Below are 18,371 nucleotides of genomic sequence, written 5' to 3'. Positions count from 1 at the left end.
AGAACCGGTTGTTACCAATTGCCCCAGTCCTGTTAACTGGTAGAGAGCTAGAGCGAGCCAAAAAGCTCTAACTGGAAATATGAACAGCAAGGCAGAGAAGTATGAATTGATCAGAGATTTATTTTGGTTGGAAGAGACCCTCAAGATCATAGAGTCCAACAGTTAACCCAACACTGGCACTAAACCATGTCCCTAAAAACCTCGTCTAAACACCTTTTAAACCCCTCCAGGGATGGTGACTCCACCCCTGCCCTGGGCAGCCTGTTCCAATGCCTGACAACCCTTTCTGGGAAGAAATTTTTCCTAATATCCAATATAAACATCCCTGCTGCAACTTGAGGCCATTTCCTCTTGTCCTATCACTCGTTACTTGGGAGAAGAGACCAACCCCCTCCATGCCCCAAGCTCCTTTCAGGCAGTTCAGAGATCAGAAGGTCTCCCCTCAGCTCCTGTTCTCCAGCTGAACCCCCCAGGTCCCTCAGCCGCTCCCATCACACTTGTGCTCCAGCCCCTCACCAGCTCCGTTCCCTTCTCTCAACTCGCTCCAGCTCCTCAAGGGCTTTCTTGCAGTGAGGGGCCCAAAATTGACCCCAGGATTGGAGGTTTGGCCTCCCCAGTGCCCAGCACAGGGGGACGGTCAATGCCCTGGTCCTGCTGGCCACACTATTCCTGGTACAAGCCAGGATGCTGTTGGCCTTTTTGGCCACCTGGGCACACGCTGGCTCGTGTTCAGCCACTGTCAACCAACACCCTCAGGTCCTTTTCTGCCGAGCACCTTTCCAGCCGCTCTTCCCTGCAGTGCTGCCTGGGGCTGTTGTGACCTGGGTAGGATTGTTGTGATCGAATGGCAGCTGCAGGATCACCGGGATGAAGCACAGGACCCAGCAGCCACCTGCCCCAGCACAGAGCAGGATCCTACTGCAGAGCCGCAGAGCAAAGCAGCCCTGCAGGTACACCCACCTCGTGCTCCAGCGCGCTGGGGACCTGTCAGCCTCGCTCATGTCCCTTTGCAGGGCTGGGGACAGCGGTTGGCTCAGCAGCATTCCCACCACATTAACACAGAGCTGTGCAGCCTTGCCGCACCATTCCCCTGCCTGTCAGGATCCATCAGACAGCCCAGCCTGAACAGCTAACAGAATAGCCAGGCGAAAAGAATAAAATTACCCCTTTCTGGAATAGCCAGAAGCACCCTTAGCTAATACTGAACACAGCTTATGACTTTACAGAAAGGAGGCTACCTGACTTTCGGGTGCTGAATCCAGTGAGAAGCAGCCAGGCTGCAGTGGCTGGTCCACAGATGGACAGGCAGAGCTGTTCCCATCCCAGCTGCCAATGGGGTTTGGGGGCACTGAAACTACTGGGATGGACTCGGTGCACCAAAGGGGCAGAAAGATGGGAAGAGGGTTACTCAGAAAGTGACAGTGCCGTGGCTGTTTTCTTAGCTGCCGCCCCCTCAAAATGTCATTGTCAGCTGAAGGGCTTATGAATCAGGGAGCAACAAGAAGATTGCTCAGGTTTTGTGCCTTTAGGGATTTTTTTTTTTAAATATATTTTTAATGTGTGTTGATCTAAGGCCAAAGTAACTCAGGATGAATGATCTTACCACCTCTAGGTCAGGACCAGCACGTCGCACACAAACAGACCCCACAAGATGGTCACGTTCTGCCATGATGCTCACATGGCATGAGCCAACCCTCTGACAGATGCACATCCATGCTCACAACGCACGTGTGCACCAACAGGACCCTCTTCAGGCACCAGGAGTCGGCTGGGTCCATCGCGTGGTAGTCCTGGATGGGGCAGAGTGAACACATGTGAGACCACAACTGCACCAGGGAGCAGTTTTCCAGGTCCGCTCGTCACCACCGGTTCTGCGCCATCACTCCCGTGTCCTCCTTATAAATCACTGCAGAATGAAAAAGCAAATTAATAGCATGTAAATCAAGTTAGAAGGGTTGCAACCCATTCCCTCTTGAATACAAGTGATGAAAAAAAAGTATTAGAGCCAAAAGTTGGTGTTTAACAGTTTATTCCATGGGTCAGTGAGTGGGAAGGAGAGTGATGCCCGGTCTCAGCAGGCCATCGCTGGTGGGATCAAAGCTCAGCTAGAAGTAGTTGACGACTCTTCTGATGGACTGGACACTCGCATTGCGCGCCTGCCACGCGTTGAAGCTGCTGAAGTCGCCTCGCTCCACCACGTACATACGGCCTCGGTAGTTGGGCTCCTCGTACAGCACCCACCTGAGCAGAAAGGGAGGGTTGGTAATTGGTAATTGGGTCATTGGGTCCCAACGATGTGGTCATGCGAGGCAGCCTCATGCCCATGTTGAGTGGCTGCCTTTAGGGACTTCAGTGCTGCAAACTACTGGGCCCCAATGGTCCCACCACAGCCCCAGCCCCATCCTGGGCACAGAAATGCCTGTGGTGGAGGTAACTGCTGGTGCTTCCCCCCATTTCCAGCATTGCCTGGCAATTATCCACAGCCAGATGGGACCTTGCTGTTAGAAGAAGTTGTTTTGGGTTACACCAGTGATGAAACGAGGGACCAGGGTCTCCCTGATTCGCATTGCTGTACGACTGCTTCTCTCTGAGCTTCACCATGTGCAACAGAAACAATTTAATAGCATTTCATAGTGCTGAAGAAGGACAAGAGTCCCCTCAGCTCCTGGATAACCCCATTTTGCACTCTAAGGAGAAATGTGCAACACTTGAAGTATGTTTTACCTCTTTGAACTGAGTCATTAGCTATGATGGGAACCTTATTTAATAATTTCTCTCTTTGCTAGTAATTCTCAATGGCCTCTCTTTGATCCTTTCCAACAGAGAGCAGGACTTGGCTTGGTTATCTTCACTTTATCGCTACATGCAGAGTTAACTCCAACTTTCCCGTGGAATATGGTCAAAGAGATACAACACTCAACAGCCCTGGTGTACCTGACTTTGTCACCTAGCTTGGCTATGTTTCCTCAGCACGTCTTTCTCCATTTGAAGGTCTTCAAGTCAGGAGCAATTCTGATGGTCAAGGGACAAATTTGCTGCTCTGCTCTTCCTTCATCCCTTTAGTACACACTGTGCCATGATCCTGCTGTGGCCACAGGTGTCACCTCTTTCCTCTATTTGTATCTCCTGTGCTTTTTAACCATGTTTTGCCTTTGCTCTGATAGTTTTACAGTCATGTTTCCACCCCAACTGTTCATCCCTGTCTCGTTCTTCTCTTCCCAACTTTTTTAAGGATGTTATAAGGATCACAACTGCTTGTCCCACCTATTGGCTTCGGAATGACAACAGAGCACAAACACAGCCTTCTAAATAATTTGGTTTCTGTGGTCTCTCTCTTGCCAGGAATTCAGCTGTGACATCTGGGTTGGGACCTCCTGTATGTGGGATTTCAAAGGAGAAACTCCTTTAACTGCTGGATGGGTCAAAGCCTGCTGGCCCTCCAGGGTCAGACAACAGCTGGTGGACTCAGATCAGTCTGACCCAGAGCAAAACGCTGGAATCCTAGGGAGAAAAAAGTTGGAGTATTTAGTCTATTTAGCCGTGTAGCCACCTTACAGATCCCTTGACATATTTGGATTTATTTTGTGTTTCTGAGAGGACACCAGGTGGGACTGTGGTGGGTCCCTTGTCCCATCTGCCCGAGCACAGGTACGATGGGCACACTGAGCACAGCTCTGCCCGGTGCCCCTGTCCCCGCGCTCGCACATCCCCACTCTGCAGCGTCGCTGCCATGTGCTCAGCCAAGACATTTGGATCCCGAGCGTTTCCTACAAACAAACAAGTTCATTCTTTGGCGCTTTTTGCAGCCAGTTTATATCCGAACCAGACTGCCAAAGGCATCCTCAGGCTTTTCCTTTGAAGCTCGCTTTGCAGTGCCTGGAGAAGCCAGCCCACTGCTCGTGGAATGGCAGGCTGCCTCCGAGCCGTGTCCCCCCATCACACACCCTGATGTGCACTATCAGAGAATGTGCTCAGCTCTTCAGCTTAACGAAGAACAATTTATAAAGTTATCCTCCTCCTCTAGATACACCTTGTTCATAAGGCACCCCATGGCTTGCTTCCTTTTCTGCCCCATCCCTTCAGTTTATATACACCCCTCCATATATTTGGATGATCACAGACCTCTTTCTCCATCAACTCACCATCCCTCCCTCAAGCACTCCTGAAAAGTGCTCCCGATCCTATTTTCTGCACTTTCCAATCATTCCCTCCTGCGGAGAATACCCAACGTTATTGAAAATACTACATGGTGGTAGGACAGGGATGTTCGCCATGGTGGATGTTCCAGATCTGCTCTGCTCTAGGGCATCTCTCAATGAGCGGTGGATGCCTGGGAATATTGCAGAGGGTAGAGCAGCCCCTCAAAGTCAAGTCTTTCCCAAGACCACCACGTTTCTCTCCAGACACATGGTTGGCGTGTCTGCACAGTCACACGGAGGGAATGGGACAGTCCTTGGGGTAGATGGAAGCAGACAACAAGACCTGATGTGGTGATAAGAACCCACCGGCTTGTCCCTTTGTTTAGAGGAAGGCTGCAAAAAAGTGGAATAAAAGGAATAGCAGAAAGATGGGAGTGAAGTGTATTGGCAGTGCAAGGTGATGAGTGAAGACTTGTATGGCTTACTTAGCCATTGCTTTATTGCCTAAAATTCACGTTCTCCAAGGCCATCAGTGAGAGAGGAAATCAAGCAAGCCAGGAGGCCAGAAAATAGGGAAAAAAAAGACAATCCTGTCCTCGAGCCCAGCATGGGAGAGCTGATCCAGGCACACAGCACGCAGCCCTCAAACGTCTTGGTGCTGTGTTTCATTAGCACAGAAACCCAGAGGACACGGGAATAAAACGCGCATGGAACCAGCTCAAGCCCTGTCAGCCAAAACCGGCTGCTCGCACTGCAGAACCAGCAGGGGAGAGCTGCAGGTTCAGCCTGGACCATGCAGATGCTTTCAGAAGGGCTCCAGGTCACTCATTGTCCACACAGGACTCGAGCAGTTCCACGAGGAGCTCTCGTCTCTACCAAGAAACACGTAACCTTTTTTTTTGAGCAGCAGCATTTGGGCATCTGTTCTGGTTGATATTTTACAGTCTGATTGCAGAACATCTACCAAACGCTCGTAAATGCTTCAGCAGAATAAATGGTTGGTCTGGTTCCTTCAAGTTACGTCACTGTAGCTTAGAAAAGCCCCTTTTGGGGTATTCTCTCCCAGACCGTAAAACAAATTCAGCTTTTAAAAGCTTTTGTTTCTAAGCAATCCTCTGCGGAGTGGCTCCACCAAGGAGGACAAGAAGCACACGTCTTCATCTAAAACCAGATGATGCCATATGTGATACAGGAGCTGGTTCTGCCTGTGGGACGGGCAAAGCCGCTCGCCACGCAAATCACGACAGCTTCCAAGGAGGCGGTAACGTCCCGAAACCGCGCCGAAATAGCAAGATCATTGCCAGCACAGCTCAAGCAGCTTGATCACCAGCCTTTCTGGCAATCTCCAACCCCAAAACGTAGTGGGGAAGGTGCTGGACACCCTCAACCCCAACAAGAAACCAGGCGGATGTCACATTGGGGGAATTAAAGGGGGAAAATCACAGAGTGAGCCAGCCTGGGGCTGAAATTCCCCTCATTTCTGGTGACCCCATCTCCTCCGCTCCCCAAACGCCCCAAGACGGGTCCTTGGGAGACTTGGCCAGGTTGAGCCCAGCACCAGCTGCAGCAGCACCTGGGGTCACCTGGGCTTATCTGGTCCATCCAAGGTGGAAAAGTGGTGTCGTAGGGTGTCCCTTTGTCCTCCATGCTCTCACCCCTCTGCCAGCAGGTCCCTCTGCACCATCCTGCCTTTTAATGTCTTTCATAGACCCTTCCCAAGCTTTCAATGACCATCTTCCCTGAATGTAAATGTACAAAACTCAGCAGGTTTCCTTACCATGCTCCTCTCAGTATATATATGTATGTATTTTCTATTTTATCACTACTCAAAGCCTTTGAGAGATCATGCAAACAGCCTAGGCTCCCATGCAAGGGAAAGCAAGCTTTGTGCCCCTTACATATTTTGCAGGGGAGGGGGGAATATCAATCTGAAAAATGTTAGTGCTTGAAATTTTCTGGGCAGCATCCCAATTCCTCCCGCTCTGGGCTCTGCTACAGGGATGCATGTGGTAAATAATTGGCCCTAAAGCTCTTGCCAGAGGACTTGCAGGCTCTCTCTTGGCTTTATAGTGTTGTACTCAAATGCTTTTTGTTTCAGTGCTCAGCCCTGATGGGTTCCCCGGTGGGCTCCAGCCATTTCTTCCCATTAGGAGCTGGTAGCTCTGCTCCTTGTTTTTAATGAACCAGCACTGCCTGATCAGAAACCTGGATATTTTTTTGAAGAGGAGAGGTCTCAGCTAAATCAGAAAGAAAAAGGCAAAGCCACCATCTTTCCAAGGCTTTCAGGAGCATCTGCAGGGCAGGAGGATGGGGCTGAGCATCAGCAATGCATCTGTAAAGCAGGTTCACAAGGCACCGAGGGCGACCAAAACCCATTGGGGTGCCCGTGCATGCAGCCATCCCATCTCTGTGCCACTGCGATTGTCCCTCTCTCCCAGAGACTGGATTTAATATTAAGGTGAGACCCCACTACCTAATTTTTGCTGTCCAAGGAGGAGGTTGCTGGTGTCACAGCAAACCTTGATGAGGCCACTTCCAAAACAAACACCCTGACCTTTGCGGATGCCCCATACCTGCAGTGTTCAAGGCCAGGTTGGATGAGGCTTTGAGCAACATGGTCTGGTGGAAGGTGACCCTGTCCATGGCAGTAGATGATATTTATGGTCCCTTCCAACCCAAACCATTCTGGGATCCTATGATCTGCATTGCCCAGAGCTGTCCACTCTCCCCAAAAGCCTCTGGGTGGATTTGAAAGAGCTGAGGAAGGAAGGAAGGAAGGAAGGAAGGAAGGAAGGAAGGAAGGAAGGAAGGGAAAGGAAGGGAAAGGAAGGGAAAGGAAGGGAAAGGAAGAGGAAGGAAGAGAAAGGAAGGGAGGAAGGAAAGGAAGAGAAAGGAAAGGAAAGGAAAGGAAAGGAAAGGAAAGGAAAGGAAAGGAAAGGAAAGGAAAGGAAAGGAAAGGAAAGGAAAGGAAAGGAAAGGAAAGGAAAGGAAAGGAAAGGAAAGGAAAGGAAAGGAAAGGAAAGGAAAGGAAAGGAAAGGAAAGGAAAGGAAAGGAAAGGAAAGAAGGAAAGGAAAGGAAAGGAAAGGAAAGGAAAGGAAAGGGAAAAGAGAGATAGAGAAAGGGAGAAAGAGAAAGGGAGGAAGAGAGAAAGGGAGGAAGAGAGAAAGAGAAAGAAAGAGAGAGAGAAAGAAGGAAGGAAGGAAGGAAGGAAGGAGGGAAGGAGGGAAGGAGGGAAGGAGGGAAGGAAGGAAGGAAGGAAGGAAGGAAGGAAGGAAGGAGAAAGCAACCTGGGCTTAGGCTCCTTGTTTCAAACACCCTAAAAAGGCATCTCAGAGCTCTCATAGCTCATGCTTAGCTGCCACCTGCCAAAAATCGTGCCCTGTTGAACCAACTCTCAGCAGGTAGGCACCAAAATTCACCTTTAAACTACAGGCGTAACTCACACTCTTAGGCTTTCTCCAAGCCCCCCCCAGCATCGAGAGGCTTTTCCATGATGTGGGGAGGCCTTGCAGCCGCTGGTGCGAAGGGGACAAGGGCAGGGAGCACATTCTGGGACAACGCGGTGACTTACGCGCCGTCGCCGTACACTTTGAGGGCGTTGATGCAGGTCTTGTCCCAGCCTTGTCCCTGCAGGAAGGAGCAATCTTCCGTCAGCTCCAGGCTGGGACCGCGGAAATGGCTCCCCTCAAATATTTTGATCCTGTAATGCTCGCCGTGCTGGGGACGAAGGGATTTGAGTCAACCAAAAAAACACGAAGTGGAAACAAGTCAATTATTTCCCTGGATTTTGTAGGACAAAGAGGGGGACAGAAGGGTGCAAAAAGCACATGAAAAGCAGCCCAACACTTCCAGTGCCCACACATATCATAGCATCATTTTTGTTGGAAGAGACCCTTAAGATCATAAAATCCAACCATACCCCATCTCTAGCACTAAACCATGTCCCCAAGAACCTCATCTATGTGTTTTCTAGACCCCTCCAGGGATGGTGACTCCAATGCCTAGCACCCCCTTCTGTGAAGAAGTGTTTCCTAATATCCAACCTGAAATCCAAACTTGCGCCACCTCCCAGCTCACCCTCTTACCGCTGCCGTGTAGGTGCAAGCGCATCACTCGTGGGCTGCGTTATGCTCAGGCACATGTGGCCCCTCACCCATCTGTGATCCCCCCACAGATCCTCCATCCCAAATACAGCATCAGCTACAGCCCCAGCTCTCCATGCACTCACGTAACAAAATAACATACATATCCAGATTGTACAGGGATGTTAGACTATTCCCCTAAACTAATTTATATCGCCTCCAGTTCCATGCTTAGCTGCTATTCCCGATGGGAGATGTTGTGCCTTTCTTTGAGGAAAATTAAAGAAGGGGAAAGGAAACATTCCCATCACCATTGCTGCTGCGTGAGCCCTGGAGGGCGACACGACATAAATTCCTCCGGGGAGATTTCTGCAGCCTGTGGCAAAGGTATATGGGACAGCACGAGCTGAAAGGACATTTTTAAGCCAAATTCAAAGAATACCTAAATGCGTTTCTCAAATAAGTAATGTCAACGCACAAGAGGGCCGGGCTGCGGTGCCAAAGCGCCTGAGAAAACATTCCCCCCCAACCCGCGCTGCAGAAACGCCTCGAGGCGCTCGCTCGTGTCTCACAGGGAAAGTCGTGGGCGAGGGAAGGAGGCGCATGTCCTCGTGCCAGCCGGGCTATGGGATCCGAGGCAGAGCATCCCTCCATGTATGGACTGCGGAGGTGCTTGGGGGGGGACGTTACAGACCCAAAACAAACTTATTGTTGTGCCAAAAAGCGGCTTTGAGGTCAGTGAGAAACCCCACCAGCTCCAAGTGGGTTCATCATTGCGCCAGGGGTTATGAGTGATAGGAAAGTCCAATGGAAGGACCTCAGCCAGATTAATTTTTCTTTGCTACTATTCAATCTCCCCGATTAACCCTTCCTCTGGGCACTGCTTTTAAAAGCTTCCTAAGGGGAGGGCTAGCTAGTATGGGAGAAATATGGTTTAATTTAGGATTGCTGGGCTCTTTTGCAACAGCATAGCGTTCAGCTACAGTTCGCAGGAGCATCCCGGCTGCTTTTTGGGTTCAGAAAGCCCTTGGGCTGCTCGCTCCTGCGCTGGGTGCACGGGGAGACCGGGCTGCCACGGCTCAAACGTGCCTGGGGCAGTGACCCTCCTGTTTAATTCCCCTGTGAGTATCTAACAGCGACTCACATTAAAAAGGAAAAGCATGTGACACTGGCAGGACCTCGCCACCTCATCTGAAAAAAACACGGGAAAATCCCAGCCCTTTAAAGCCGCTGCGTTTTGTGCCACCGGAGGAAGGCGACGTGTCTTCTCCCGGCTTAGTGGCCTGTGCAGACCACTCCAAAGGGTGACAAACCTTCCCTGGGAGACTATTTCTTTCTAACAGGATGGACTATTTCTAGAAAGCACTGATTTTTATTACCCTTATTCACAGGACTCACTAAAACAAAGCCCCGTCCCACCGACGCTCCAGCCAGGACGGCGAAGCACCAGCATGATCCACTCACCATCCCGATGGGCCGGCAGGAGCCCAGGTGGTCGCTGCGGCCGTTCCAGCGATGGAAATTGGGGTACTCGCCGTGCTCCAGGATGTACTGCTGCCCTTGGAAGTTGGGGTGGTCGAAGCAGACCCAAGCCCCGCTCTGGACGCAGATGGAGTTGACCTGGTTGAGGAAACCTCGGTCCTGGAAGTTGCTGCAGGTGCCGCAGACCTCCAGCTTTCTGCCCGTGAAGCATTTGCCTTCGTAGAAAGTGATCTGGGGGAAGGAGAATCTAGTTGAAGATGTCCCTGCTCCTTGCACGCAGGTTGGACCGGATGAGCTTTGAAGGTCCCTTCCAACCAAACTGTTCTATGATTCTATCCTATAAGAGAATGGGCCCCCAGTGAGCAGCAGTGGCATGGCCAGACCCACATTTCGAGCAGATGGGAATCTCTTGCAGATGCATCATTTTAGGATGGTTTGGGGGGTTTTTAGCTGCTTTCCAGCAAGAGAAGCAAGGCATCACTGGTATTTTTTTCCTAAGAGCTGTATTTATTTTTCTGGGAACACAGCACATCCCGCATTCACAACCCTTCTCGCCGCCTCGCGCTCACTCGCACATATTTCCAGCAGGAATGTTTAAACAGGAAACTCTGCTCCCAAAATGCAACTCCTTCTGCTGCACCCTCCCCATCTCTGCCACTGAATTTAGAATCACAGGATAGTTTGGGTTGAAGGGACCTCCAAAGCTCATCCAGTGCCACCCCTGCCATGAGCAGGGACATCTTCACCAGCTCAGGTTGCTCAGAGCCCCGTCCAGCCTGGCCTGGGATGTCTGCAGGGATGGTTCATCTACCACCTCTACCATCTACCATCTTCCTGGTATCAACGCTCACATCGCATCCTCCGGGATATTATCTCAACCTACTCCTTCAACCCGGAGGATGCTCGGGCTCCCCAGCCCCAGGCTGAAAGGGAAGCAGTTGGGTTGTTACTTACTTTTCCTGAGTATTGAGACATGTTCTGCCGGCTGCTATCCAAGACCAAAAGCGAGAACCAAACCAACACCGCGACGGACAGAAACATTGGACGCCCCGCTATATAGCAGCTGGAGGTGGGGGGAGACGGGGCTGGTGTCGCGAGGGCTTTTTAACAAAGCAGCGGGAACCAGGGGCTTTTTGCTTTCCTGCTTCGTAGGCAGAACTGCAGGCACCAGGGCCTGCTGAGTCCAGGGTTTTGATTTCGGGCAGATGATCTGACAAAAGATTTGCTTGGCAGGGCTTTGGTCGATTAGCAGTGCACATTTACTGCTCCTTTTTGAACAACATCTTTTTTTGTTGTTTTTCTTGATTTTGTACCCCCCTTTTATTTCTTTTATTTTTCCTTCACCTCTTCTTTCCCTATTCTTCCTTTTCCCCTTGTTTTCCTTTTTGTTTTTAGTGAGCATCCTTGGAAGACTCCTCACCAATAACACATTGCACTCTATCCATCAGAGCAATGGTTTCTCGTTCAACCTTTGAACCTCTTTAAATGGCATCTCTGAAAGCCAAGGACCTAATCTCCTCCAAAGAACAAAGGTTGGGCTCACAAAACCACCCCTCTTATTCATGAGCATCATTTTTATTATCTTTCAGCACTGAAGCACCAGGACACAGATATAAGTCATGCTTAGGGGGATTTTTAAGCCATATTGTTGACCATAAAGTAATATTTCCCTTATAGCTGCAATTACAGCTTCAGAGTCTGGTATGTCAAACACCATGAAAAGCTGCTTCGTATTCTCCTCTTTTGGTGTTGTAAGAGCACCCAGAGACTTGAACTGTCTTATTCTCAGGACAAATAGCAATTAAAGTCCTAATCCATAAACCATGTCAGTTTATATTACTGAGCCAGGCTGGGAAGAGGTAAAGGCAAATGCACGGGGGTGGCACATAGACCAGCACACAGAGACGTGCCGGGGCACCATGTCAGAGATTTGTCTTCTGTGCTATTTAATAGCCCTGGAACAAACCTCACACTCAGCTCCGGCTCATCAAATCCTCCTCTTGGTCACCCACGGGGCTGTCATTGCCTCCCCACACCATCAACACTCTGTTTGCCGGACAGTCGGGCAAACGCTTTGAATCCCAGCCCTAAATCTCATTTCTTGGCAGGTGGCTCCCATCCGCACACGTGCCACCAACCCTGCTCTGCTGGCTTTGTTCACCGCTCCATTTCAAGATTAAAGACCGTTTGGGAAGAAAGGATGTCATTATTAAGGCTTAAACATACGCTGCTCTTTCAATTAAGACATAGAAGTTAATAAGCGTGTGTGTGTGCACATGTAGGCTGAGCTGGAAGATGTTGCGTTGACCGGGATGAGCTGGAGGAGGAGGAAGATGGCACGTTGTGTTTGGAGAAGAAACGCATCCTTTGGTTGATGCAGGTAAACCTGCCCCGGCATCATAGAAACGCTGCTTAATTTACATGTTCTGATGGCAGACTGGAAATAAAGAAGAAAAGCCTCATTGGATTAAAAAACCCACATAAACCGTCACTGAAATGCTGGTGTTGTTTTCTAGGTGCTAAATTAGTCACCAGATGGTGTGAGAAAAGTAACAGTGGATGGAAAATCCCACTTGGAAGAGCAGCAGCCAGGGTGGGGGCGTTAGCAGTGTCCCCAAAACCAGCCCTTCCATAAAGCCTCGCACTTGGATCCCTGCGAGTGAAGGAGAATCACAGAATCACAGAATCACAGAATCAACTGGGTTGGAAAAGACCTCAGAGATCATCGAGTCCAACCCTTGGTCCAACTCCAGTCCATTGACTAGATCACGGCACTAAGTGCCATGTCCAACCTCACTTTAAAAACCTCCAGGGACGGTGAGTCCAGCACCTCCCTGGGCAGCCATTCCAATGCCTGACCACTCTCTCTGTAAAGAATTTCTTTGTAATACCCAGCCTAAATTTCCCCTGGCGGAGTTGAAGCCCATGGCCCCTTGTCCTATTGCTGACTGCCTGGGAGAAGAGACCAATCCCCACCTGGCTAGAACTGCCCTTCAGGTAGTTCTAGAGAGTGCTGAGCTCACCTCTAAGCCTCCTCTTCTCCAGAAGACCTGTACTTCTGAGTCCTGTCAGGGAGCACCAGGGTGATGAGGTGGCACCGTCGCTGGTGTTGGGACCCATCTCTCCCATCCATTGGGGTCGTAGCAGTCAACGTGCTCTTTGTGTTGGCCATGAGCTGTTTGGTTTCTCGGTGAGGGTGGCAGAGCCTGGCCCAGGCTGCCCAGGGAGGTTGTGGAGTCTCCTTCTCTGCAGACATTCCAACCCGCCTGGACACCTTCCTGTGTAACCTCATCTGGGTGTTCCTGCTCCATGGGGGGATTGCACTGGATGAGCTTTCCAGGTCCCTTCCAATCCCTGACACTCTGGGATTCTGTGATCCATGACAAGCTGGCCCTAGGGTACCCAGTAAGGCAAATATTACCACAGGAAAAGATTTTTATGGAACCACAAAAGCCTGATTTCCTCCGGCTCTGTCTCATGATGGGGTTTATCTGTCTCTCCTGAGGTGCAAGCTCTAATTAAATCTGCAGGAACTTGAAGTGTCTGAGACTTGTACCCGACTGTTAGAGTTGTTGTCCAGCAAGTTCAAAAGCTATTTTAGGAGAGACGGAGAGAAGGTGTGACAAATTAATTCTCATTTATCTGAGAAACCACATTAAAGATACGAAACAACAAAGGACCCATGTCTAGAAAGAAGGAAAACAATGGGAAAAAACAATGTTGAACTATAGCAAGTCTTAATTCCTGGACAAACGCCTTTGATTCCTTGCCAGGGGTGAAAAGGCTGCCAATGGAATTAAAAAACCAGCCTGAGGAGCCTGTGGCCACCATCAGCCTTTCAGGCACGTTATTTTGGGGCAGATCTCGCCTCCTGCTCATGCCCAGGTGCAGGATCACATGCAGCTGTGGTGCCCCACACCACCAGCATCACGGGCGGCGTTCCTCCCTTGAGGCTGTTTGAAGGATGAAACCCTGAAGAGATGAACTTAATAGTCTGAGCATTTGGATTTAACAGACAAAACTGAAAAGTCTGAGGTGTTTTTGCATGACTGGGTTTAGGAGGAGTGTGAAATTGGGCCCAACATCCGCAGGGACAGCGCGGGGCTGTGCTGTCCCCACCTGGCTTTGCTGCCATGGGCTGAGGTGGTCGGAGCTATTTTTCTCCAAGTCCAGACCAGATCCCGGAGTGAGAAAACTGAACACCTCACCCACACAAGATAGTCAAGGTTCATCTCAGGTCCATTGTAACCCTGTGGTTACATCCCCGACAAAACCAGGGCAGGAAGGACTCGATGCCATGGGACGCTCTTAGCACCATCACCAGTCACAGAGATGGATCCAGCCATGCTAGAAATCACAACTCAACCACCCAGGACCAAAACACCTGCGTGGATAAACGTGGTGGCTCCATCTGCCACCCGGCTCTCCTCCCTGCATCCCACCTACACACAGGATCCGGGCACAGCTCTTGTCCTCTTGCAAAGTGATTTCTATGACCTGTCAAGGGGTTGCAAGCAAGGTTGTGTTGGCGTAAATAAGTCCAGGCTGGGTGATCTTCAAAATGCAGCTGTGAGATGTCACCACCTCTTTCCACGGGGTGTTATATAGGATTTAAGGGGGTAATTTTTCCATGCAGCTCAGTGCATTGCACCGTGCAATAATCCGTGGTGCTGGCAGAAGGACGCTGTCAAACTACCCGATGTACAGTAGGAAGGTGTCAAACTCAGTTCTTCTCTGACGCAGGGATTTCCTCAAGAGCCTGGGGTGTGACTCCTGGGGGCTAAACTTTGGGAGTGACCTGGCTAATGCCGACAGGAATATTAGCAGGGGCTGGGCAGGATTGGCGTTCTGCTCAGAGGTACCTACTACAGCCACTATAATCGCATGCAAATAATAATTAAGTGAGCAACAGCCAAGGAGTTGCAGCTCATCCTCTGAAAGCACCACACCCCAGCTCTGGAGGATCTTTTGGTATTTGCAAGGCAGCAGAAGACCCAACCTTAGAAACGTTCATATCTCAGGGCTTTGAAAAGCCCATCTTGCTTTAAAAGGTCACAGATTTCTTCATGCACCTTACTATCACAGAATCACAGAACGTCAGGGGTTGGAAGGGCCCTGGAAAGCTCATCCAGTGCAATCCCCCCATGGAGCAGGAACACCCAGATGAGGTTACACAGGAAGGTGTCCAGGCGGGTTGGAATGTCTGCAGAGAAGGAGACTCCACAACCCCCCTGGGCAGCCTGGGCCAGGCTCTGCCACCCTCACTGAGAAGAAGTTTCTTCTCATATTTAAGTGGAACCTCCTGTGTTACAGTTTGTACCCATTGCCCCTTGTCCTATCATTGGTTGTCACTGAGAAGAGCCTGGCTCCATCCTCCTGACACTCACCCTTTATGTATCTGTAAATATTACTGAGATCACTCCTCAGTCTCCTCTTGTCCAGCTCCAGAGCCCCAGCTCCCTCAGCCTTTCCTCACACGGGAGATGCTCCACTCCCTTCAGCATCTTTGTTGCCCTGCGCTGGACTCTCTCCAGCAGTTCCCTGTCCTGCTGGAACTGAGGGGCCACAACTGGACACAATATTCCATGTGTGGTCTCACCAGGGCAGAGTAGAGGGGCAGGAGAACCTCTCTTGACCTACTGACCACCCCCCTTCTAATACTTCTAGCTCATTAGATATGAAACAACCTTTGGGTCTAGCTCCTCCCCATGGAAAATTTTTCAGCTGGCTGCTGAAAAGGATAAGCACATCTTGTGGGGCACTTCAGAGCAGCAAGAGACCTCAGCGTGAGAAGCCATCCTCCTGACTCAAGGGAGAGCTTCTCTTTTAAATCCGTGTTGCTCCATGAAGCCCCAGCCCACCTCATGCCAGTTGCTGCACCACTGGTTTCCACTGGTGATGAACCCATTCCCAGTGCTGGGGCGCGCCGTTAAACCTGGTTACACTGACTGCAGAACATCTCTGCGAACTCTTCAAGCAGAGAAAGGACCTTCCAATACCCGTCCCCGCTGGCAGAGCACATCACCTCCTGCTAGAAATGGGAATCAGCCGCTAGGGGACGGTTTTGGCCTCAATGCATTATCTTCATCATGGATGCACCAAGACTTTGCGACATCTACGCAATGTCTCTGCCAAAGGTGGCCACCCCACGCCCTGACCCACCACCCGTCCCCCGCCACGCAAGACCGAGCTTACCCCATGTGGAGGGTCCAAAAAACCTCCTCGTGCCCAAGCAAATCCTGTCCCAGAATGATGGTTCAGAGCCGGGAGGTCCCCACCAAGAAAAACAGCTCCTTGCCTTGGAGATGGGAGATGCTGGTCAGGTTCAGCCAAATGCTCATTAGCAGCATTGCAGGGATGGATATTGAAAAATATCTGCAAAAGCTTGTTTTTGGTGATATCCTGTCTAGGGATCAGTATTAGTGCAGCTCATCATGCAGCCAACATCTGACCGAGATGGGCTTTGGATTTAGTTTTGGGAAACATCAGGAAGCCCAGGATTTTGGGTGAAATCCTTTCAATTTTCATTTTATTTCTAAAAAGAAAGGTTCCAGTAGGGACGCTTAAGAAAGGACACCTAAAACAAAGCTGGGTGCTGGGGACACCCATCACCAGGCCCTAGTTTAGGCACGTCTCTGCCATCCCTATGACCAGTTCAAGGCATCTGCACAAAGGTTCTCACTCCAAAGCTGTCAAAGGGGAGCAATTTTGACCTTACTAGATGAGCTTGTGCAGATTAGTCAGTATTAGTGAAATGCTCTGAAGATGAGCAGTACTGATTACAGAAGGACTAATTAGAACCTGTTGATTTCTCCTTCTTGAGAGGTCACAGCACTAATCAGGACAAGCCTGGGTGCATCGCCACCATGTGCGCCACAGCCTGCGACACCTGAATGGAGCAGCAGCACAAATCCTTTTGTGACGAAGGTGTACGACGGCACGTTTCTTTTAAAGAAGGTGAAAAAGCAAAGCGCGCACCATGACATAGGCTACGCTTCTCATTTCAGGCTGCTGGGGATAGACTCAGCTCAACTTTTTCTGCTCACCCCTACCAGAAGCAAGGGTAACTAAGAGCGACACCTGATGTCCCTGCTTACTCCCAGGGTGTAAGTTTGGACAGAGGAACTTCTCTGTTGAAAGCAGGTAGAAAATGGGAAGCCTGGAGGCTTCACTGTCACCTCCAACGCTGCAAGAACGGCAGCAAAGTCCAACTTAAGCCCATGCTCCTCTGCCCTTGGGTGACGAACACAAGGCTGCCTGCTGCAAACACTACAATACAGCTACTGCAGACAGAAGGGAGCACTAAAACAGTTCTGGATTTTTTATTCTCCAGCGTGCGCTCAACCCTTTAGGGAAGCTGGGAGGAAGCATTGCGGAGAAGACTCCACAGACCCAAAGCAGACTGTCTCCAAGCCTTCCCCCTTGCAGAGTTAATTGGGCAGGGATAAACTTGGCTATGCATAAAACAAGGACAGAAAAAAAGACAATCATGTATCTGCTTTCTGTCTGCATTCCATCCTCTGCTCGCTGAGCTGCACCAGCCCCGTCACCCTTTCCTTGGTGTTGTTCAGCCTGGAGAAGGCTCCAGGAAGACCTTATTGCAGCCTTATTGGGCCTATAAAAAGGATGGGGACAGAGTTTTTAGCAGGGCCTGTTGTGATAGGACAAGGGGTGATGGTTTTAAACTAAGGGAGATTCAGGCCAGACATGAGGAAATTTTGTACACTGAGGGTGGTGAAACACTGTCCCAGGTTGCCCAGAGAGGTGGTGGATGAACCATCCCTGGAGACATCCCAGGCCAGGCTGGATGGGGTTCTGAGCAACTTGAGCTGGTGAAGATGTCCCTGCTCACGGCAGGGGTGGCACTGGGTGAGCTTTGGAGGTCCCTTCAACCCAAACCGCTCTGTGGTTTCTCGCCCTCGGCACTCCCGGCTGCCAGGCTGGGAGACGGGCAGCTGAGCTCTCGGGCTCAGGATACCGAGAGGCTTCTCCGAATTCACGCAGCAGAGCAAGGACTTGGACAGGAGCACAAGCATGGTGAGAATCATTTCCAGAACAGCACATTGAAATGTGTGCAAGTCAAGGGGAATTTAACTTGACTTATGGTAGTTAAATTTTGCTCATTTCCTCAACAGGAAAAGGATCTTTGCACTTTCACCTTTGCCAAGGATCATCCCTTAAGAATAAGGCTGGGCCCCATTAAACGTATATCAATTTTTTCCTAGCCTGGGCCAAAGAACTGATTTCCTTTGTGACTTACCTTTTAATCCGTGCACCACTTCTCGCAATCCTCCAGAAGTCTCCGAAGGATCAGGGCAGCTGCCAGACGAGCCTGTGTAACTTCATCAATCCCAGGCAAGCAGCAGGTTGCCAAATACTTGCTTCTTGCTTCTGTACATACACAGAACTTCCAAGATTGCCCAGCAGCCCATTTTCGGGTTCTTGTGGTGAAGAACCTCACCACGAGAAGCTCTTGAAGAAGCTCGTGAAGTCAGCAGAAGGAAACACGAGGCTGCCGCAGGCTCTGCTGGACTCCAGCTGCTGGAAGGCGCCATCCCGTCGAAATCTCCGTACAGCAAAGGACGAGGAATTCGCTGATCACGCTTGGTGACACATTTCATTAAAACCGCAAGACAATTGCACACGGTGGGTCTTTACATCTTATTA

The 18,371-nt window shown here is 50.4% G+C and overlaps 1 protein-coding gene across 1 annotated transcript; it reads right to left on the bottom strand.

Moving 5' to 3' along the window:
• Nucleotides 1–2,105: 2,105 nt before the first annotated feature.
• Nucleotides 2,106–10,679, bottom strand: CRYGN (crystallin gamma N; the record flags this gene model as incomplete). The annotated part of the gene is made up of 4 exons (XM_080338751.1): nt 2,106–2,241; nt 7,712–7,857; nt 9,687–9,935; nt 10,659–10,679. The coding sequence occupies 4 exons, from the start codon at nt 10,677–10,679 to the stop codon at nt 2,106–2,108; spliced, it is 552 nt and encodes a 183-aa protein (XP_080194877.1).
• Between the last annotated feature and the right edge of the window lie 7,692 nt (nt 10,680–18,371).

The sequence above is a fragment of the Nesoenas mayeri genome (genome assembly GCF_963082525.1).
Source record: "Nesoenas mayeri genome assembly, chromosome: 2".
Taxonomy (NCBI): Eukaryota; Metazoa; Chordata; class Aves; order Columbiformes; family Columbidae; genus Nesoenas; species Nesoenas mayeri.
This window is presented reverse-complemented; position numbering and strand designations above follow the sequence as displayed.